This window comes from Trichoderma atroviride, chromosome 7 (assembly GCF_020647795.1).
Source record: "Trichoderma atroviride chromosome 7, complete sequence".
Taxonomy (NCBI): Eukaryota; Fungi; Ascomycota; class Sordariomycetes; order Hypocreales; family Hypocreaceae; genus Trichoderma; species Trichoderma atroviride.
Window position 1 is genome coordinate 2007181 of NC_089406.1, and position 23166 is coordinate 2030346.

Consider the following 23166-nt stretch of genomic DNA (forward strand, 5'->3'; position numbering starts at 1 on the left):
AATGAAAGCAAGATGGGCAGAAACTATCGTACAACACATTTGACGAGAGCTTTTTAGATTTGAATGGTAATGGTTAAGTCGAGGTATGAATCTCGAACAAGTACGCGCCAGTTGATACTGAATACTATGATTAGTGGACTGCATATACCCACGATCTGGGAGAGCCGTAAAATTGACAAACTCACATGCAGAGGGAGAGATATACATACCGAATTCAGCAATTAAATTGTTTAATCGATAGTCTATATATGAATGTATACTCGCTCGCTATTGACCACGTCTGATTCAGCGCAGAGCTAGAGACTGCGCTTATCATAGTAACGATACTATTGCCTATACCTGGCGGTCTCCATCGCCTTGTTTATCAGATGTTTCATTCCTTGGATGCAACTTAAAAACCTGCGTAACTTGGCCGGTTTTGGTACCAGAATATCTCGTCGTCAAATATGATTTAGAATGAGCTCGACCTCTGCTTCTGCAGTTTCCAGAATATGCTCTGGCGTAAAGTTTGGCACCCATCCCAGACTTTCTGTACCGTTATTTGGTGTAAGTGTGCATCTGAGCATTTCAAATGCATAATGTAAGCAAATCAGCTCTATCTATCTCTCATAGAAGTGAAAGAACGACGATACTCACTTGCCAGCCAATTGTACCCGCACAAAAGCTTTGGGGCATTTGAGCCCGCGGCTCATCGCCTCAAGCGCTTCATCATCCGCCAGCGTAATCCGTTCATCTTCGACAACGCCCTTCTTCGCCAGTGCTGCTGCCATACGGCTATAGAGGTCGTCCCATGCTATGCTACCCGGCGAAGGCAGATAGTAACCTCGTTTTCGTGTCCAGGGTTGCGACTCTCAGAAAGAATGGCGGCGAGCAGGCGAATATAGAGGTCGGTGTTGTCCCTTATGTGGCATACGGGCCACGTCTGGCCGGAAGCGTAATCAGCATCGCTTCTCCAGATAGCGAAATCTAAGAACTAGCGAGTGACATACCGGCGAATTATCGTCAACGCGATAGACTCGCTTTGCCTCCTTGGCTGCTCTGACGATTGCTACGGTCTGGGCAGAAATCAGGTTGCCGAATCCCAATCCCTTGCCATCTTGCACAATTGTCGGTGCTCAGTATAGGATAATATCTTTCACAACCTTTTGGCTTTTGAAGGCGGGTGTTTAACTTACAAACAATGCATGGTGCAATGATATAGCTCTTCACGTCAAACTCCTCTGCCAAAGATATTATGGTATTGTTTGTTGCGACAGCCTGTGATACTTTATTAATTCTGACCATTCGTCTGTGCATCTTTTTGTACGAATTTAAGCCAGAGGCTGCGTCTACCTTTTGAAATGCCTGGTATGGAGCTTGATCTTGTTGCTTCTTCTGGATCTCATACAGTCCAGGATCTATATCTAGTAATGGCCTGTCCGTTGGGGCTCCTGCTAAATCAGAGAATATCTTTGCCCCAGATGTCTATTATTATCAGATGTTAGTGACACCAGCATGAAGATGGCTAATAGAAAGTATATTCCCTCCCAGCGAAGGGGGAAAGAGCTCATATACCCACGACTGTTTGAGACAGGTTTTTGCTTTGCTCAGTTTCGCCTCTCACGGATATTATACAATAGAAGTTGGGGAGTAAGTGCTGTTACATATACCTACCTGCAAAAAATGAACGTCTTGACCAGTCTGCTGGCGCAGCTTAGCTAGCGCTCGGATGAACAGGATCTGTCTGTCAACATTCACCACGTCAATAAACCAGATAACAATTGATACTTCATTACCCACAATGAAGCTTTGAATGGCCGCTTCATTGCTTGGATCGAACGCCGCGGGTTCAGCGCCATAGTCCTGGACAGCTTGGGCTTGAATATCACTGCGAACGAGCGCGTAGATCGTGCCATGGGCTGGCAGCTCTATGCGGTCGGCGCCAGAATTGTGCAGCTGAGCTAAGATGCTGCCGCCTAGGTAGCCGGAGGCACCGGTGAGGAGGATGTTGGCCATGGTTCCTTGCCTGAATCGTGGGATAGGGACTGTTCGACAATCAGCTCAAAATCAGCTCATTGAAAACGACTGGCGCTGAACTGCGGGAAGGAAAATGAGCAGCAGCCATTGCCGACTTACGATTACGCTGTTGGAGATGATGTATGGAAGTTTTGTATGCGCTTGGCTTATTAGGACAGGACTGGTATTGAGTGCAATATTTCCACGCACTTTATCCCTCGCGACAACTGGCCTTGGGTCTTGTATGCTTTAAGTCAATTGGTTACTAGGAATTAATTTGTCTTATACAAGATTTATAATATGATTAGTTTTTGTAGCATACTGCGCCGAGAAATAGCTCATCGTACACCAACTCGAGTATACGACCGATGATGTGGGTATTCATTGTCTACCAGCTGTAAAAGAGAAACTTGGATTACATGTATTTTAATCAATTAAAATCGAAGTCGCGCAAACTCGCCTATGAAAGCTATCACAGTGTATGGAGATCTAAAGACAACATTAATCAGAGGGCTAAAGGAAAGAAACAGTCCGCGTCCACATGCCGTAAACATCGAGTTTACAACGCTAGAGACTATTTTACCCACAAAGAACACATAGAACACTCAGGCTAACGACCATAGAACAGTCATAGAATGAATAGTCTAAGTGAGATAAGACGGGAAAACGTCATTTTTGTCAGCCACCATTACTTATTTCAGATCTCGCTTGGTATATTCTAATACTCTTTAGAATTCTCGCAACTTGCCATCTTTCAGAAATCTCTCCATCGTTTCCGACTCTAGACACAGCGAGATGTCCACGCCACCATCGAGCGTCCCACTGTCCATCACACACAACAAACCATCCATGGCGACCATAATGGCATGCACATAACGTGGCCGCAAACCATTTCCAACAAAGTCAATATCATAAACTCCAAGCCGGGCCCACGAAGTGACAAGCGTGTGCTTCCTGCCAAGAAATGCCCTCCATAGACGCTGAGGCGCGACTTCATGCGCTTCTTCATGAAGTATAGCCGCTACAGCCTCGGGGGTAAACCGATCAAGGCATGTGCGGATCTCCGAGGCTATTGATCCAATCTTGGTGTCTTCAGCTGCGACGTTGCCGATAGGAGAGCCAATATACGTCAGCACCAGAGGTGAACCGACAAAGGTTTCTGGGAGACTCGGCGAAACCCGAGCGCGGATTCCTAAAGTAAAGTCCAAGAAGACTTCATCGTCGCTCTTCAGCAGTGGTAAGCGAGCGCGATTGATGCCCGCCCAGACATGAGCCAGCAGCGCATCAAGGCGTGACACCTTGGCTGTGGTCCACGTAGCTGACTTTTTTAATTGCTCTAGCTCGTCTCCCGTAAAGTGAATGATACTAGTTGTGACAGGATTAGAAATATGCCAACTCTCCCATGGCGGCGGGTACGCAGGTGACATCATGGCTTTTTGCAACAGCGCGGCATCTTTCGGCTTGGAGTTTATTGTCGACTGGCCAAGTGTTGCTGGATGTCCGTCGGTGGTATCCCACCAGTCATGGCGGTGCAAAGGAAGAGAACGGGCCTTTGAGATAAGCTCTGGGTTGCCATCATGGGCATCAATGTCACCGGCGGCCCTGGAGTCTAGCGAGCTGGGCTCAAAAATGGGGTACGCCAGATCTTTCGTGAGGTCTTGCTTCGTAAGCCCATCGCGACAGATTGACGCCCATCGACGCATGAATAGTACAAGAGCATGGGCGTCGCCTAGTGGATGGGCCATCTTTGCGGCCACAGCGAAGCCGCTGCTGCCCAGAAGAGTGACTTGGACGACCATACTCGGCAGGCCTTGGAATGTCTCGAGATCATGTAGAGCCAGCTTCGTTGACGACATCATGAGGCTAGATTGAGGAAAAGTCTCTATCCATAGTTCATCGGAAGCTCGCAAGGCGGGTTCTGGAGCTACTGATGCTGGGGAAGAGTCCAGCTGGACAACGTTCCATTCAACTCCAGGATCTGAATCTAGGCCGTAGGTAATCATCGGTCGATGGAAACGCTCTGTGTGGGAGCCGTTCTCGCGGGCCGGAGCCCACTGAAGCTGGCCCGCCCATTGAGGGAAAGCTTCGAGCGTCTTGATGAAAGAGTCTTTGAGACATCCAACCATCTCAGATGGTTTGTCATGGTCGAAGATCCAGATGGCTCCGGTAGGCGCGAATCGAACAACCGTGGCGTCGAGAATGGACAATACGGTAGAGCTCGCCGTTTGTGGTCGGAAAGCTGGCCGCAGCCGCTCTGTTTCTAAAATGTCGCCCTCCATGATTTGTATTTGAGGGATTGCAAGATATTCTCCTGTCTCTCTTTGTCAAGGGCCTAAGTATAGCAACTGGATTCGACTACCCATTTATACAGACTAGTGATACAGTGCATTCTATTGGCAAATCGCACAGTATTGTCCCTGACCCAAAAGAGTATCATCGCTGGCCGGCTGAGTCACACGGCGTTGGATTTTTGAAGGAGCATTTCATTCATGACTCTTAGATTTGAACAGTCTACCTACCATTTATAGCTTGCAATAAAATGAAATGTTTCAAGTAATTTGAATCTTTCATTTATATTATGTACCTTATAAGCGCAAATAGAACACTTATATGCTTTTGGACCCATACGTCGTGTAGGACTTTATACTTGGATTTCGTAGCCAAGTAGCTGCTTTTGTCAAGCGAAAATGGAGAGAGCGATCCCTCCAGCATTCGCTGTGTCGCAGAAACAAAAGGCATCTTAAACTACTTCACACTCAGAGGTACTTAATTTAGAAGAAGGGCCGATTTCATTTGTACCGTAGATAAATAAATAAATATTTACCTACCAGAGATTATACACATGAACGGCAAATGCCAAGACACCATAGGCTCCATAACCTTTGTAACTCGCAAGCCCCGCAGCCGGCTCAGACACCACCATCACTGCAAATTATGATTTAACGATATCGTTCAATAGGTAGAAGTATATTAAGCCACCATATCATTGTTATGACTCAAACTCCCCTCACCACAAACTTGCCCATGGCTGATAGTCCTCATCCTGCATCAGCCGCTGAAGCTGTCTCCGCCGAACTCCAATATTACCTCCATCAAAGAGTGAGAACACTGCAGCATCGTTCAACAATCTGGGAAATTCCGTATCGGTGCGGTAAGATGTTCTATACGTGTATTAGCTTATCAAACCGTATTCGCGAAACAGGGACAGCTTTCTCGGAAAACTCACATTCCCACCAACTGCATTGTGTCCCAAACAGCAGCCACGGCCTGGTCACTACAGTAGATCTTGGCCTGCAAGCAGGCTTCATATCGGCTCCTGTCATCTCCAGTTCCTTTCTCTACCCCATCAAGGGCCTTCCAGACGAGAATGCGGGATGTATCAATCTTGAGCTTGGCGTTGATCAACAAATCAGCTGCGCTTTGTCTTTCTATAACAGGCACAGTGCCTCTGCGGCTATCTTCTCGAGCAAATTTCAGAGCTGCTTCAAAGGCTGCGCGCATTATCCCAACGGACATGGCACCTGCCAGTGCAGCAGACATGCTAAATGCCCGCTCGATAACTGACGCGCCATTCCCCGGTGCCAATACGTCTGTAACCGGGACCTTGAAGTTGGTATACCTAGTCCGTGGGCCAGAAGCGGCGATGTGGCCCATAAGATTTGGCTCTTCAATCTTTTGATATGCTCCAGGTTCGTTCTGGGCTACCGTATCTGGTGTAACCAGAAGAACAATGATATTCGACGCAGGATCATCCTGGGGATCCTGAGGTCCGCCATCCTCAGAATACCGACAACAGAGACATGAGAGAGCAGCGCCCTTTCCATCCCAACCAGCGCTATTAGTAGTCCACAGCTATATACAGTCAAGAGTTATTAGCGCATGGTTGAACTATTAGATCAAAATTGTGTTTGAGTGTTCGTACCTTGTCTCCATTTACAACATAGTAATCGCCTTCTTTTCTCACAGTAGTTTCCAGTCCCTTGCCACCCTTTTCAAGCCAGTTGGCAGTGCCGCCTGGTTCTGAATGAGTTAAACTCGCAAGTGGATTGCCATCGCAAGTGAGGAAAGGAGCAAGATACTTCTTGTGCTGCTCTGGTGTGCCGCCCAGAATAAGAGGCATCAACCCAAGCCCAGTGCCAAGCACATGAAGCATGATGCTCGAATCAACCGCATAGAGCTCTTCGGCAACAATAGCTCCATCTATGAACGATTCATTGCTTCCACCGAGTGCTGTTGGAACCTGGGCTTTTACAAAGCCTGCTTTCACAAGCTGTTGGTAAAATGGTAGAGTGGCTTGGAATCGGGATTCTTGGTCGCTGTACTGAGAATATATTGCTCTCGCAGGCGAGAGAATTTCTTTGCCGATCTTGGCAGACCCCTCACGCAAAGTCTTTTGCTTGTCTGTTAAACTGAATCCAATCATTTTAACTGCCAATCAAATTAACAGAACTTGCAATGCTAATTATCGATGAGCAGAAGATGGAACAGGTGCAAATAGAGAAAGCATGAAAGCGAATCTCTTTTACATGTTATATGCAAAGCAATACAAGCTATTCTCACAATATCTACCCATGAATGATTAGCCTTCAAGCATAAGTTCCCCAATTTCGAGATAGATGGAGGCGACCCAAGAGGGGCGCTCCACCAATTCAGAATCCTGCCGTTTTGCGGCCGCTGTGCCTGGAGAAGGGTGCCCACTAGCCGCGTATTTCTGGGGCTCAACACCACAATGAGGATACTCTACAAATACTTGATACAGAAGATAGGATATGTAATCTATTACTTAATTCTCCAACTACTACAACCAACAAACAGTCCCTCTACTTACCTCGATTGGGCCTATCATGTAGACTAGAATGTTTTTTGCTGACACAAGAGTCAGTGAAGATCCAAATTCGGCGCAACTGCTTGGTCACGTTCTCTAATTTCGGCGATAAGGTCGTCGGACTTCTCGCCTAGTTCTCGGCAGTTGCTTCGAACCCATATATAGCGCTAGGAAAGCAATACTCGCTTGGAGGAATTCACGCCAATTTTTTTACTATTCGTCACAATCTAGCTTGACACGATACCAGTTGAGATAGCATTAGCAACTTCGTCTAGTATTACGTTGATCTTCGCAGTCTTTGTCCATCCAATGCATCTGCAGTAATGGCGGGGTAAATACACTCTTGCGAATTACAACTATGAGATACGTGGATAATATATGAGGTTTCTAATATTGAATCACATCATAGGGTCTGATATGCTGAAAATCGCAGCCTTGCACTTTACAAGAAACCATTACAATAATGTATCTCAACGCTCCCCCAAGAACAGAGAGCTTGGATCCGCCAATCATCACTTCAATGCTTGCTGGGAAATGTGAGCTAGCTAGTCAGTCAGGCAAATGAATGGAGAATATACACGCGTATATTGCGTGTGATAGAAAATGCTAGTCAGAGTTTGGGTATAAGATGATTAGTGGAAGTACTATTCTTTGCAAATGCGTATCTACCCATGCAGTTCCTACATGTAGCATGCAGTGGGGTCCATATAGGTACATGAGCTGAGGGGTTAGTATCCGTAGACGCGAACTGGTTGTCTATTTACAGTACGTTGCTCCTTAAGGGCCACCAATGAACATACGATGTGGGGTTGCTTTCTGAGGAACTAATGAACCATTCTACGTGAAATAATCGCCTGTCTCTTAGTGCTGACTTATCGGGCTTTTTGCGGACTTTTGCCTTTTGATAGCAAGTTCGAGAACTACCTACCTGATGAGAGCTCCTCAGCTACCCCGCCTGGTTATCCAGCACAACGCAAAAGAACTTGGGCTCCAACCTCGGTTCCAATTTGTTTTCCTTTTCAGGCTTTTTCGACCAGAGTCACATTGGGCTAAACTGTAAAGGTTATTGTGATATTGATAACATGCATTGTTCCACTGTACTGTTAAAGCGACACCGCGAAAACGAGACTGCAAAATGTACATCGTGTTCTTCAAAAGACGTATCAAATACACCAATGGGAATATCTTGATATCGATACGCCGATTATAATGTCATGTCCCTCCAACTGCAGCAACGATCGGGGCTTCGGTTACGTGATACATGCGCATTTGGCGGTAGTTGATCCAAGTAGCCACAGCCTCTAGTTACTATTTCTTTGAGATCTATTTAGACCTACCGCAATTTACAACGCCTCAGCTAAATATAGAGGGGCAAGTGGTGGACAGAAAAAGCGAGACTGACAAGATTTTGAGCACACGATGTGATAACTATGCACACAAAAGGCCAAGATCAGCGTTAGCGTAATGAGTGTATGAGTGCTCTTATCGCTATCTTGTGAGCGAATATTCATTTTGCCGTCTCGCTTTTTCTGCCCACCGCTTACTACTGCCTAACTTAGTAGTAACATTTGTCATCCTTGCGGATGGACTGCGCTATGCCAAGTTAGTCACTAGAGAAATCTCCGCAGTTGCGTGCTCCACCAGATGACCAAGATCCGTCAATCTTGGGCAAACCACCCTTGCCTCCTTTGATGCAGCAACTGGAGCCTTTCGATACCCCGATGTTTCACTGAAGCTTTCGCAGCATCCTTGGACCACAGCTCGCCGCTCAGCAGCCTCTAGTCCTTAGCGATAGCTTGCACAGGTGGATTAAACTTCTTCGCAACCCAAGGCAAACGAATCTTGGAGCCATGATTCAGAGTTCAGTCACAAAGCTCAAGGCTGCCCGTACTTGTACAGTGTCTCTGCGCCCTTCCTGGAAGCGACGAGCTCACCTCAGCTGTTCAAATCTCAAGGCATCCCTTGAAAGCCCCACGTTGGCTGAAATCATGCAAGAGGATCAGGCTTTAGCTGAACCAGAGCGTCGAGTTTCCCTAAGGGAGGAGACTATAGTTCTGCGCTGGCTGTTTGGATATCTCGATAAACGAAACTTACCTGGCTGGACGAAGCCTCTACGTTGGCCGCACACTCTCTCTACCTGGCTACCGAAAAAGCCAAAGACGCGTTTCAGAGAAGCAACACTTCTAGGCATTGATATTGATGGAATCAAGGAGCAAGATGGTATGCCGGTACAATTCCACATTGGTATCTCAATCCTACATACCACGGATCTGCATAACCTCTGCCACGATCCTTTACCATTTAAAGAATCGCACGCAAATATTATACGATCGTTTCATTGGGTTGTCCAAGATCCCAATTATTTTAATAAACACGATAATCGCTTCTGCTTTGGTAAATACAAATGCATTCCGCTCTCCAGCCTTGAGGAGTGCTTGAAGAAGCTTCTTAGGCCACACTATCCATTAATCCTTGTCGTCCACGGAATCTCTCTCGAAAGGATTGTTCTCCAAAAACTTAATATTAGGTTAAATCCAATCTTTACGATTGATACAACAAAGGCTGCTCGCTATCCACTTCAGGAGTTACACGATTCCACGCTTAAAAAGCTGCTCCAAGACTTTAACATCCCTTTTACAGGCGGACTGCTTCACTTTGCAGGCAATGACGCGCACTTTGCGCTCAGGGCTCTACTTATGATTGCTGTGCGCGATGCACGGCGAGAGTTGGACGATACTCCAGCGTGGGTATCTGTATTTGAGGCTGTTGCGCAGGCGCCGCTACCACCAAGGCCACTGACACGCCAAGAAAGGGTGGCGATTCAAAGGCGGAAAATGAAGGACCTTAAACAACTCGAGGAAAAAAGAGCCCGAGACTAGGCACGGTAGGCGAATTACCCAATCATCTCATTGAAACCAGAGACGAGTGAATCAGCAATAAGAGAGTGAGAGGACTATTTCAAAGCAGAGTATCCGTAAAATGGCACAGATTGTCAGAGTATCCGTGCTCTGTTCTGCCTACTAGAGCTACGCTCTCTGACCAACGAATAGATCTCGGCCATCTTACAATTCCACTTCTCATGTCCTTACGCATTCTACCAGCAGCTCGCTTGCTCTTTTCGAAAAGAGGGACAAATACCATCCGAGACGTCCTTCTGACACTTGTTTCTGCCGTCACATCCAAACAGCAGCGCTAGAATGAAGCAGAGATCTAGCAACACTAGCGCCGCTCTACCGTCGAGCAAGCGCTTACATCCAACGCCTCCAACAGAAGTCGGTATCAACAAACCGCTGAACAGAGTGCATCGGTGAGTTACTATGCGTGTTCATGGGAGGCCGATCTACGAGGCGAGCTCGCGAAGCTCTTTACTTTCTGCGTTTGTAGATTGCATTACGGGGCAATCAAGGCCGGTCTTCTCCACAGGGACATCTCTATGAACAATATCATGATCAATGAAGATAACGAAAACACCTCCCAGAGAGCCTTCCTAATCGACCCTGACCTCACTATCAGAGTCTAGCGAGAAGGCGTCTCAGGAGCAAAGGGAAAGACTGGCACAAGGACATTCATGGCTATCGGTGCAAAACAAGGTCACCGTCATTCTTTCATTCTTTCATGCATGATCTTGAGTCATTCTTCTCGGTGCTCTTATGGATATGTATTCACTACAGCGGGCCCGGAGCATCTACTAGAGCAACTAAAGTTAACGTCTAGAACTACCAAAACGATAGTGAAGTCACTATATATGAAATGGGCACCATTTCTAAGGAAGCTAATTTGTCTCTATTGCAGAGGCCAACTTCATACCTTGTTGCAAACCATTGATCCCATGGGTCAATCAACTGAAGAAAGTTTCTCCGATTAGCCAGAGAAGGTATCGGGTTCTTGATCAATGTCGAGCTGAGCTATAGGAGGTGTTGGAGATGGGTTGATTAGAAAGCATTCTACAAAAGTCTCGAGCAATTAACAGTTTCATGCATCACACAATGTTCGCCAAGAAGTTCATTCTTCTCTTTTCTTTTCTTTTTTTGTCTGTAGAAAAAAACTGATAGCTTGCCTGCTGTAAAGCAAGAGAGCGGTGACAGGCTCAGTGTGTAGGCATCAATTCCAAAAACCCAAAGCTTGGTCGCTTGAATAAAAACTCAAATGTCGTAATCTTAACAATCCCAGAGCCCTAACCGTATACACATGATATCAAAATTTGGGGCGTGGCCTCCAAGCAAACTAAAAATAATCAGGCTAGTTGTAATGCAAAGTTCTTAACTTTAGGACGCTGGTGATGATGCATAGCTTATGTCGTGGAATTGCACGTCATCGTCGTGGTGGAGTGTAACGCTGTTGAACTCGAGAAATGGGTCTGCAGCCTCGTTGCCCGGAGTTGCCAGTCCACTATCCAGTGGAACACCAGCGACGTTCATCGCCCTAGCTCCACTGATATCAACGCTCTCGCTCTCTTTGACGTTCCTGAAATTAATCGTATCGATTCCATGGCCCTGGTTGGGGACAATCGGCGGCTTCATATGGCGAATCAAAGCCCACTGCGTTGTACGGAAGAAGGGGTGGGCCTTGATGTCCGATGCGCCGGCGCGGGCACCAAGTCTTCGATTCTCGTCCTTGATCAAAAGCTTCCTGATGAGTGATTTGCATAAACTGAAAGAAATGTTAGCAATGAAAGCCATATCAAATACATGGAGGTAAAGCTACGTACTTTGAGATTTGCGGTGCTCCAGTGTGATCAGGGAAGGGAATGTCCTCGCGCAAGATGTTGGCAAAAGTAGCATTTCGGTTCTTTCCCTTGAAGGGCGTAGTTCCGTAAAGCATCTCGTATATGAGAATGCCCAATGTCCACCAGTCGACTGCGCTTGTATGGCCACTACCCTTTATAACTTCAGGAGCAATGTACTCCTCAGTACCGACGAATGAATTTGTCCTGAAGTCAGCAATACATGACCGTGTATCAATCGTCGGCAGAGAATCCGTTCTCGCTCCATTCTTGCCAACAATCATGGTCGGCTTGCCACCAGAGCCAGACTGTTTTGAGAGATCAAAATCTGACAACATGATGTGGCCGGACTGGTGAAGCAAAATGTCTGCAAAATTATGTTAGTTCGAAGCTCTACATCAATGTTTCGTCATTGGCACATACTCTCTGGTTTTAGATCTCGGTAGATGAAACCCATAAGATGCAGGTATTCCAACGCAGCCGTAACTTCAGCGGCGTAAAAACGGGCGTCGTCTTCCGGAATACATTTGCCAGGCCGAGTCTGAAGAGCTCGGAAGAATTCTCCACCGCTGCAGTATTCCATGCAAAGATAAAGATGGTCTTCAGACTGGAACGAGTGGTACAGAGTCACAATGAAGGGATGGTTGCTCGTTGCGAGAATTTCTTGTTCGGCAAGGGCGCGCTTGATCTTGTTTCTCTTGATCATCTCTTTCTTGCTCAAGACTGTGAATTAGAAGGGTTAGCGACAAAATTTTAGACGTGTTTTGGAGATTGGCACTACCTTTCATGGCATAGAGTCGGTTGCTCTTCTTTTCCCTGACCAAATATACTTTACCCACGTCACCCTTACCGATAAGTTTGATCTTGTCGAAGCTGGAGGGACTAACTTCAACATCGCGGACTTTGATGGAGTTGGAACTGTATGTCCTGCGGAAGGCTAGGGGAGTCTGTGGAGGAGGCAGGGCACCCAGCGTGTCTTCGGTTTGTAAAGGATGTTGTGAATCAGGTTTCGCGCCATCGATAAGGCTAAGTGAACCAGACTTGGCGTTCTGAATTAGAGGATCCTTGCCCAGTTCAGCAGTGCCTGGGCGATCGCCCTTGTTTCCAGCATTCGCAAATAATCCTTGGGCATTGGGTGCGCTAGCGACCCGTCTTAACCTGCGGGCCAGCTCTTCTTTTGTTTCGCTTGTAGCCTGTTCACCCTCGGTACCATCCGGGCTGGAGATCTTGAGCGTCGGTGTATCGGGAGGGCTTGGTGGCACTGAGCCTTCGTTATGGTGGCGCAAGCCAGGTTGGCCTTGATGAGCAAAGTAGGGGTTGGCAAGCGCCGTAGGGCTCATAGCCTCTTCCAGCTTGTTGTTTTCGCTCGCGACGGTGTGTGACCTGAGGCGGCCGACGGTGCTGTTGAAAAGCTTGGTGTGTCGCGAGGTTTTGGTGGAATGTGAGTCGCTGCTGTTTCCATTGCCCGTGGGCACGCCGCTGAGGCTGAGGGAGTTGCTGCCCCTTTCCTTCTCGTTGATGCTGCTCGCGCTGCTGTTCATGCGGAAGAAGCTGCGCAGGCGATTGCTCACTGGGCCCCCAGCGGAGGTGTTGGCGGGTTTTGAGGGCATTGTTGGATGATGTAGGAGAATAGAGGCGCGGCTATGGAAGGAGAGAATCGAACAGCACAGAGGAGGACGAGATGAGGATAAAGATGAGAAGCAGAAAAAATGAGGACAGGATGACAGATGACAGAGAGCGGAGTCGTGTAGCTAGTATCAGTGCTCGGATGATTACGATATCGGGGGTTCGTTTAAGCAACCGAGTCCATGGCTCTCCAGCAAGGAACAGACGCTGATGGCAAGCAGACAAAAACTTTGATTCGACCAAGCAAAAGCGAGAGCGGGTGACGAGAGCCTCGAGGCTTATGGTGGTGCGGGAGGATGCGGCGGCGTCCGTTTGATGAGGAGAGTCGATGTTCTCCCTCAAATTGTACGGCTGGACGAGGTACCAAGAGTTGAGACGAGATGGTGGGCCGGACCGCTCACGGCAGCCACGTTGCCTCAGGCATCAGCGTCACTGGCTCTGCTGCGCCTGTCACTGGACAGGATTTGTGGGGACGCGGGCAGGTACTGGTACTTTGGCAGGGCCACGCAGTCGCAGCAGCGACAAACAGTGGGCTCGTTGTCACAGATCGGGGACGTCCAGGGCCAAGTTCGGGCTGTTGCAAGACTGGTAGCGGAGCATTACAGCGCCACTGCACCCATTGAGTTACGGGGGGCCACAGCGGATAGGATGAGGCGCTCAGGGGGCGCGGAGAGGGCAGCTAGTGGTGGTAGCGGTACTTTTGCCGGCGTTGGAGCAACACTCTATTTCCGCTGCGAGAATTTGGAGTCTCACACACACACACACACAGAGAGAGAGGGCCGTCGTCTTTCATCAGAATTTTCCATGTACCGTGGAACTTGACCATGAACAGACAGGCTACAAACATTGGAAGCGAGTCATGCCATGTCGCATCATCAACGTCGAACATTTCACAGCGATGCTCTGCCCACTTGTAAGCACAAGGGCCCAGGGTCACCTGATGCTTGAACATCTACCGCAGGAACACCTGTTTGTAACACTAGATGCAAAATTGCAAAAGCAAATGGTTCTTTTGTGCATTTATAATGGCCAAGCACACAACAAAAAGCCGGCACAAGGCGGCACGCGCATTCGCTTTCGTGTTCCTGCGTCATCTTTCCGTTCCTGTGTGTGCCGTCCCCAGGTACCTGTACCCACGCTGGTACCGGTACTTGATGCCAGCAAATGCGGAGATTGTCGACCAGCATTTTTTAGCAGCCGTCCAATGGAGCCTTATGACGAGGACCTCGTACGCGCAGGGCCTGCCAGAGGCGCGTTTCCAAGGCATGAAAGTGCGCTCGAGCTGCCCTGCTTACAAACCAGTGCAAATGAGGCAGAATTCACGACATGATGTTGCTAGACCCAACATCAACATCTCATCCGCAGCAGCGCCCGGTCTCCACCAAAGAGCCGTCGCGATGCGCTACCGGAAAGGGCAAATACTGCAGGCCGGCAAAAGCACCAGTGGGAGGGAGCCTGCTAGGGCTGCATTGGCTTTAGTGGCTTTAGTGCATGTAAGTGCATGTACGAAATAAAGGTGGTTCGAAACGACGGCAATGTATGCGACAAGCATCCAGTCTCTTTATGCTGTCAGAGTCAGTCTGGGCTAAAGAAGAACGAAGCCAAGCAGATACATAAGCAGGTAGGCAGCTCAGTTGCCCTTCTCGACGACATCTGGAGGCTTCACTTGCTCCCTCGCGCTTTACGGCATCCGAGACACTGTCGGGAATCGCATCCTCATGCCCTGCAGCCGGTATGCTCGGAAACCTGCCAAGTCTCATGGTAGCATTGATACGCTTAACATCGCTACCAATAGTGCTGCTTGGCTTCATCCCTACCGGGCAGATGCTCATCGGCATCCATTGATCTGTTTCGCGCTAAAACAGGGAGCTACAAACAGCTGTTCATGCTGCCATGATGTAATTCTCTGCTGGGACAAAAAAGAAGACCATGAAACGCTTTCGCCGATGTTTCCAGTCCAAGCTCCTCTCTCCCAGGTTCCAAGCTGGCGGAAAGTGGGCCTCCAGATCCATGAAGCTCCATCAGCTCCGCTGCAGTTCGTCAGCCTGATGAAGTCGCCGGTTTTCCGTTGCGTTGCAGCGTCTTATCATTAGCCGCGCGCTGTCATTCGACTGCCGGAAGCCCGGTGATGAAAGGCCCAATGCGTTGGTATTTCTGCAACGCAAAATTGCATACCCCTGGACACAGCTTGCAGTGAATCCGATTTGCTGTATACGCCGGCTACTACCCATTACGGAGTCCATCGCCAAATGCTTTATAGGAGGTGGCGGACGCCATCCATGTTTCCAGAAACAGATCCCAGCAGCATGTCCCCAGATAGCATGATGCTTTGTATCTGAAACTCGCTGGTACGAGGTGACGGCGGCTTACAGAAATAATCACGATACCATCAGTCATCAAGGTGACAGATATCCAGTTACCAGCCCGACAAGTACAAAATGCCCATGGTAGCCCGAACATACATGCATGGACATCCACTGAGTGAAGTATTTCGCTAAATTTCGATTACCAAATTAGGTATCATAGACAGTAATGCACCAACTCAAAAGGCACGTATTGATTCATTGCTTCATGATATAAAACAAATACACGAGAAAAGTCGATATTTTGAAGATGGGTACGTGTGGACTAAGTGCTGCATTATACATGGATATCATCTGGGTTCAGTTTTAATACCCCGGCACGGTGCCTTTTCCAGGTTAAGCAAATCATTGTAAATCATTCATATAGCTTTCAACATTGATTTACACGTATATTCGCGTCATTACTCAGTAGCGCCCTGGTGACCTCGACATGAATCAGATGTATCTAGATGGCGCAGTATGCGGAGTCTTTTCATTCTCAAATAACCCCTTTGCGCCATCGTCTCTTACATTAAGTCGCACAAACATTCAGGCAGGCGTAATCTCTAATCACCGTACCCAGCGAAAGAATAAAGTGCGTATCCATGGATCATGTTCTGCATTTTTTACACCCCGGGAGACGGCATGAGCACCTCGGCAGACCTACCCTAAGCCAAGTGCAAGGTCGCCAAGGGTAGCTTTCTTCGTGTTGTTTGTAAAAAAGTCAACTGGGTTCGTATTACCATATTAAGGGCAACTAACACAGTGATACTTTAAGTGAGCAGCCAGATCTATGATGACAATTACAAAAAGCTGCTGTGCCTGAGATTAAAGTCCCCCCCTTTCCATTTTCTCTGTTCTCCTAGGTAAGTAGGTAAGGTGCTGACTAACTTTTCTTAGTGACAAGTGAGATACATCAGCCATTACTGAAGTGTGTACGAATATTGACGCATTGGCTTTGATAGTTTGCCAAATTTCTACCTTGTATTTGTCGACAATGAGCTCCAGAAGTACAGGTAGATGAAAAGAGGCTTGTAGATGGGCACTGGCTGGTGTTTGGTCTTGGCACTGTACGAGTAACGTTTGCGCTCCCCAGATGTGATTTCTAGAACTACGCCGCTATATTTGTCGTTCATTCTTCTAGAAACAACTAAAATCCATTCGTTTAATGCACAACAGGTAGAATTTTATATTTTATATCAGGTATTTACATCCATCTGTCACCTTTATTTCGAGACCACGCTCAATTAGCATTGCCTGGACGGCAAAAAGTGGAGACGAGGCCGCAGGCCAGCGCTATGCCCTACGAGGCTGATGTCACTAGGCACTTGCACTTGAACCTCTCTCTTCCAACTCTCATCTTTCACTACAACCACTCCAACAATACGGCCACACATCATGGACAACATTCCGACGCAAAGAAAGCGTCTCATGATGGACCCGACCGAATTTTGGAGTAGCCAATTTGCGTCTGTCAGGCCGTCTACGCCTGGGCCATCGGCAGCCAATGGGCGCTCCAGCAGCGTAGATCTCGACGACCCCTTGCTCTCTGCATCTCCCAGCCAGCTCAATGCTCCGGAGAAGAGTGTATCGCGACAGCCGCGACTTGCCGTAGTTCTGACGTCGCCAAAACACTCGCATCAGTATTCATGGTCAGAAGCCGACGGCAATGGTCACGGTAGCCGCGTATCTGGGCCATCTCAGCAGGGTCCTCCCAACCTTGCTTCACGCGCAAAGAAAGAAACACCTGTGCCCCTCCCAAGGCAAATCGTCAAAATACCACCACTGGAGCCAGTAATGGGACAGCAATCAACGCCGAGGCCAATGCCTACACCAGCTCACCTGCAAAGGTTACCAACCAAGCCATTCTCTCCGGCCGCGACATCATCAAAACCAGCATCAAAGCCAACTCCAGTGCCTCTACCTAAACAGCTGAATAAGCCATCAATACCGCCCTCAATACCAGCGCCAACAGTGAATGCAACAGCAATAACAACAACATCAACATCAACGCCGCCATTATCAGCCTCATCACCCACACCAGCTTCGCAGCCAAGTGCTGGTCGGGGACGGCCCAAAGGGTGGAAGCCCGGCATGTCTTACAGTTCGCTTCGTGGGCCAAATTCTGTGGCAAGACCTGTTCGACAGGCCAAGCCAAAGACTCTCGCCTTGGGGCCTGCAAAACGCCGTGGAAGACCGCCGAAAGCGCCATCCCCCCCTTCCATGGCAAGTTTACCGGTCCCTGGAGAAATCATTCGCAGCTTTCCTATGTGAATGGGGGAGTTGTAAAGCCGAACTCCACAACCTAAACACGCTACGGCGCCATATCTCGGTGGTCCATTGCCGTAAAAGACCGTTTGTATGTCACTGGGGGAAGTGTGGTAAAGAGGCAACTGCAGTTGCATTTTCTGATGAGCGATTGCTTCGAATACATATTGAAGAGGCGCATCTCATACCATTTAGTTGGCATGTAGGTGATGGGCCGCAGAATGACAGCAGTCGACGGCAGTTCCCGGAAGAGGGAGAGATCCCCGATTATTTAAAGGATGAACATGGCAATCAAGTAACGCCATCCGTACGAGATCAACAAGTGGAGGACTTTGTTACCTGGAAGAGCAATCGTCAAAAGCTAAAAGATCTACTTGTTCGGATGAATGAGAACCTACCAAGCGAAGAATCAGACTCTCTCGCTGATGATACCTGAAGAGGATGCAGGCTGGAAGACCCTCGGTAATCACTTACTAATGTCCAATGGCTGGTGTCTTCTGATGCTGTGATTGTTTTCATGCCGTATATAGCATTTAGATAACCTGTATATTATTACTTTTAAGACTTGGATCTGCATCAGCTTTCATTGGAATAGCTAGAGTTTGCTACAAGTCTCTATTGCATGCTCTCAAGCTTTTATCCCCCTAATACTCTATGTATACTCCTTCATGCAATAGTCGTTTGATACAACAGTCATCAGCCCATGCCGCTACGCCATAGAATATGAGTTCTTGGAGCCACTAGTTCCAACCATAGATAGCATCCCGCAAAGACAAGAGGCTGTAGCCTCGCTTTGACTTTATATTCCTACGCTCTGATTATATCTTTAGTGTAAGCAATGTAGTCCCTCGCTGATCAAACGAAATCACTATCCTTTCTTCACATTCCGCCCATTTCCAACTGCAGCTTGAACAATATCCTTGTAATAGAAATCTATTTGCGTCGCCAGTCCAGCAGCAATTTCACCACAGCATCGTCATTTGCTGCTGCAGTTTTAATGATGTCCTCTGTAATAGTAATCTCGTGGCCTCGCCGTTCAAGCAGAAGTTCTATTATTCCCTCACCATTCCGTGGATTCCCTGCTGCAGCTTTAACAATTTCCTCTGTAATCATAATCTCATCGCCTCGCTGGCTAAGTAGAAGTTCCATTGTTTCCATGCCATTAATGGTATTTTCTGCTGCAGCTTTAACGATATCTTCTGTAATAGCAATCTGGTCGCCTAGCTATTTAAATAGAAGTTTTACCATATTCCTACGATTCCATGGATTCCGATTCTCTTTTGCAGCTTGAATAATTTCCTCTGTAATAGTAATCTCATCGCCTCGCCGTTCAAGCAGAAGTTTTAATATCTCCGCACCATTCCGCCGATTCCGTACTGCAGCTTTAACAATTTCCTCTGTAATAGTAATTTGGTCGCCTCGTCGGTCAAGTAGTAATTCCATTACGTCTTTGCTCTTTGTTGCGGCTGCAGTTTTGAGCATATTCTCTGTGATGGCGATCTGATCCCAGCTCCAGTCAGGAAGAAGCCATAATACTTCTCCATCATGTGAAGTCAAAAGATCTAAAGCCAGTCTTTCCGTAACTTGGCTACCGCTCAATATCTCTGCCATCGCTCTCCAACTTTTTTCTTCATAGCTCCAACCTAAATCTTTAGATGTTACTGCCATAATTTTCGTAGCTGCTATAGCATGTGAACACTCGCCCTTCAATTCTCTTGTATAATTCTCTATTACCCGTTTGAAAAATTCAGCTGCTCCTTTATAACTTTTAAAATCGAGCAGTACTAATCCCTTCTCCATAAGTTGGATTGTTTTTTCTCCTTCAGAGATTTGACTGCTCAGTAGGTACTCATCATCCTCTCCATTTTCACTCAAAGACTTTGTCCAGTCCCAAACAAGCAGAAAGTCTCGAGGGAAGTCTGTCACTGATTGTAAAACCTTTACCCAGCCGTTATTCGCTTTCTCAGCTTGTTTATTGGTTGCAGGATTGATAGCGATTGCAATGATGATAAAATAATCTTTGTATGGTCTGATAACCGTAGGCTTTGATGCTCCTTGCAAAAGGCAGATGATATCACCTTCCTGGATTGAGTTTGCCAGTGTTTTGAGAGTTAGGGTCCAGAATATGTTCTCTTCAAACTTTTGGGACCCCCTTGATGTATATTTTGAAATTGTAACATTTTGCTTGTCGCTCCACGTAGCATCGCTCTTGACTGAAGAAACTTGCCCAAGAGTGCAACACTTATTCTTGATTATCGCCACTTCTTTATCTGGCCAAATTGATATTGATAATGTCTCGCAAAGGATAAGCTTGATAACTTGTTGGAATAGCGTTTCCCATTGAATGTCATAGTTGGGAGACAAGTCTCTCGGACTATAATTATCAGAGCTCATACCAAGCAAAGCATAGACTTTGTCACGGCAATCAGAAGCTTCCCGAGCATGATACATGTCTATCAGCTCGCTCAAAGGGGCTATATTCAGCGAAAACGTGCTCGGATTGCTAGTTGTATGTTTGGGCTGAAACACCTTGCGCCGTATCAAGTAGGTTGCTGACCGTATGAAATTCCGTAAGCCTGGGGCTTCTGTATAATTGAGATTGAGCGAGTTGATTCCCATGCAGAAAATATATCCATCTATCTCCGAAGAACCACATAGGATAAGAACATTCCGAGCGGCAGCAACTTCTTGAAGGATCTAAATTAAATTCGTTAGTAATGTGAACATTACTTGTAAATCGCCGACTTTACCCAGATGCGTTTGAACCACGGCCGCTGTAGTAGTTTGAGGACTGCATTTCGAAGTCTTTGGTCCTCTCCAGCTGGTTGCCCATCAGCGCTATTATGTAGTTCTTCAAGCGCTTGGTCGCTATTGTCCTCCGCCTCCCCCAGCCAAACAATCACACGATTAGCTAGGGCATAGATCGTTGCCATGCGCTGGACCTGGCTGCTACGCTCATTTAGATCTTGTTGGTTGATGCAGATCGCGTCCACCCATATGATTCGTTCAAAAAAGCGATCTCGAAGACGTAGCAGTGCCGCGTGAAGATTCGTCGTAATGGGTAAATAACAATCGCCTATGGAGATAGACCGAGTCTTCTCTGGAGAACCCCAAGCATAAGATAGAGAGTCATATAAATGATGATTGCTTCCAGCTAGGTCTTGTAGAGGATAATCAATGAGGCTGCATAGCAAAGGGCTGCTTATGTCTCGGTGTGGCAACAGTTTAAGTAAGCGTATATTGCCCTTTGGCAGGTGAGAATACGTATAGGCTTTTTTGAAAGCTTGAGTATCTAAAGTCAAATCGACTTAGCACTACCAAGAGCTTGCAATCGGTGGACATGGCCTACCAAGTGGCATCGCAGCGGCATTGATCTGCTCAGTCTTAGTTTGCGTCGGTGATTCCATCTTCAGTCGATGTTATTTAGGATGCGCCAGCGATGAAGTTTTCAAATTGAAGTTTTTTTTGTATCTCGATGCGACAGTCAAAGAGCAGAGCGAATGTGATGTAAAGGCGATGGTTTGAAGTGACTCGCGAATCATCCTGTACCGCTGCCAGGGTCAGGCATCTATGGCAGTCTAAAGCTACAATGCTACGAGTAGCATCTCCACACATGTAAATAATGTAGTATTATCACTACTAACACTGAAACAGTCTTGCTTTGCGACCCTTGTGCGCAAATCGTGCTCCGTTAAATGCCAAGTAAGCCTGTAGCAGCGTAGCTCCTCAAAAAAATAATTTTGGATGATTTTGCTTTGAGCTTGGGCGGTTATGCTAAGTACAGGTATTTATACATTAACGTCAACTGAAGGCTAACTTTGTGCTCCTGCGCCAATTGTTACCCTTTGGCATCATTTAAGCCTGGTAACTCTCGCTTCAAGATAAAGACAGACACGGGCATATATCTAAGATGTCCGCTAAGAAAGATGGACTTGCGATATCCATCTTAGTTTTTTTTGCATTGCATACCTGTTGAATCCTCGTGTATCTTGATTGCGATCGGCGATAGAGTAAGCCTGGGGTTACATCACCTAGCCCTAGCTATCCCCAATTGCCAGGAATGCATATTGCCATCAAGCACTCATACTGGGAGAAGATTATATGCTTTAGTATGATAAATAAATATCTTCGAGAATCAGAATCAGCCCAGAAGTTCGCCGCCTTTAGTCTTGGGACCACCTTGCCGAGAAAAAGGTAGTTGAAAGCATTGCAATTAAAAGCCTGAGCGAACACTTCACAGGCGGCAGGTTTGGTCGTTACAGAAGAGCAAATGTACGGTTGAAGGTGTCGCTCTCTTGGAGGACTTGCAGATACTCCATGGGTCATGAGTGAAATAGTAAATGTAGTGAGCGGATCTGCAGGCTATTCTCTGTGTGTCTTCATCTTTCAATAAAATATAGCCACATGGATCAACACAAAGACAAGAAATGAATACATGTGCTCACTCACTATGAAGAAGTTTGAAGAAATAGCTTGAAACAATTAAAGAAATAGCCTTGGCCTCTCACTCAGCACTTCGAGGCGGTGGCCTAAAGATGCCACTAACGACGAGAAAACAGTCAAGATGACCAAATAACAGGATAAACTCACGTATTAATAGTGTTTTATGACCTCTCAAGGCTAATCTTTTGTTGACTAAAATAGAAAAACTCGGACTCAAGCTGTGATGTACAAAATGTGAAGCACAATTGGTCTATTAGACACTCATTATACGATTCATAAACGCTGGACTGTCCCAAAACTAAAGATAAAATATTATATCGTGTCTATTCTGAATCATCATCTCAATGTAAATATTTGACAATTATGTATAGCCTTTATCGTCAGCCCTGGATTCTGTTTGTAGTCCATGATGTTGATGAGTAGATTGCGTATGTTTATAAATCTTACGACCTTTTGGTGTTGTCGCTGTTGACAGAAGATGTTTCAATAGCCTAGATGTATTTAATCAGCCTAAATTGTCCCGGGCATTTAGATCAAGCCTAATCAGCCTTATATACCGCGTCAAATTGCCGTACTCGATCTCGTGGTCTGAGACACCCAAGACTATCGCATCTGCTGAATTGCAATGCAATGCTCTTGCCGCTTTCTGTAATAAATATGAGGCGCCCCACTACAGCTAAAGAGTCTCCATTGGCTTTAGCTTGTAATAGCCTTTCTTTTACACCTCCTCGCTACTCTCATATATGAATCTGTATACAAACGTATGTATTATCTTCTCCCTAAATATACTACCATCTGTACTTAAATTGATGGTTTTCTCCATAAATTTATCATACCATCTGTGAGCCACATGTAGCAGGCATTGCATTGCTAAGATGCAACCAGTCTGACCCAAATAGCCTAATAAGCGATTTGCACTCATGGTGGAATAAGATGCCTATAAT

At 46.8% G+C, this 23166-nt stretch overlaps 6 protein-coding genes across 6 annotated transcripts; 1 reads left to right on the top strand and 5 right to left on the bottom strand.

Moving 5' to 3' along the window:
• Nucleotides 1–440: 440 nt before the first annotated feature.
• On the bottom strand, nucleotides 441–770 carry TrAtP1_012669 (uncharacterized protein; the record flags this gene model as incomplete). The annotated part of the gene is made up of 2 exons (XM_066115630.1): nucleotides 441–558; nucleotides 637–770. 2 exons carry the CDS (start codon nucleotides 768–770, stop codon nucleotides 441–443), a joined length of 252 nt encoding a protein of 83 aa, XP_065971729.1.
• A 23-nt stretch (nucleotides 771–793) lies between these two features.
• On the bottom strand, nucleotides 794–1995 carry TrAtP1_012670 (uncharacterized protein; the record flags this gene model as incomplete). Its single annotated transcript, XM_066115631.1, has 4 exons — nucleotides 794–922; nucleotides 990–1096; nucleotides 1176–1464; nucleotides 1654–1995. The coding sequence occupies 4 exons, from the start codon at nucleotides 1993–1995 to the stop codon at nucleotides 794–796; spliced, it is 867 nt and encodes a 288-aa protein (XP_065971730.1).
• Nucleotides 1996–2723: 728 nt separating this feature from the next.
• Nucleotides 2724–4274, bottom strand: TrAtP1_012671 (uncharacterized protein; the record flags this gene model as incomplete). The annotated part of the gene is made up of 1 exon (XM_014088438.1): nucleotides 2724–4274. The coding sequence occupies one exon, from the start codon at nucleotides 4272–4274 to the stop codon at nucleotides 2724–2726; it is 1551 nt and encodes a 516-aa protein (XP_013943913.1).
• A 750-nt stretch (nucleotides 4275–5024) lies between these two features.
• Nucleotides 5025–6552, bottom strand: TrAtP1_012672 (uncharacterized protein). The gene is made up of 2 exons (XM_066115632.1): nucleotides 5918–6552; nucleotides 5025–5847 (listed from the first exon to the last, which is right to left on the bottom strand). Exons 1-2 carry the CDS (start codon nucleotides 6416–6418, stop codon nucleotides 5218–5220), a joined length of 1131 nt encoding a protein of 376 aa, XP_065971731.1. The 5' UTR covers nucleotides 6419–6552; the 3' UTR covers nucleotides 5025–5217.
• Nucleotides 6553–10364: 3812 nt separating this feature from the next.
• Nucleotides 10365–13519, bottom strand: TrAtP1_012673 (uncharacterized protein). The gene is made up of 4 exons (XM_014088439.2): nucleotides 12325–13519; nucleotides 11967–12266; nucleotides 11529–11910; nucleotides 10365–11470 (listed from the first exon to the last, which is right to left on the bottom strand). The coding sequence occupies exons 1-4, from the start codon at nucleotides 13151–13153 to the stop codon at nucleotides 11086–11088; spliced, it is 1896 nt and encodes a 631-aa protein (XP_013943914.1). The 5' UTR covers nucleotides 13154–13519; the 3' UTR covers nucleotides 10365–11085.
• A 3352-nt stretch (nucleotides 13520–16871) lies between these two features.
• TrAtP1_012674 (uncharacterized protein) lies at nucleotides 16872–18529 on the top strand. The gene has a single exon (XM_014088440.2). The coding sequence runs from the start codon at nucleotides 16910–16912 to the stop codon at nucleotides 17783–17785; it is 876 nt and encodes a 291-aa protein (XP_013943915.2). The 5' UTR covers nucleotides 16872–16909; the 3' UTR covers nucleotides 17786–18529.
• The last annotated feature ends 4637 nt before the right edge of the window (nucleotides 18530–23166 follow it).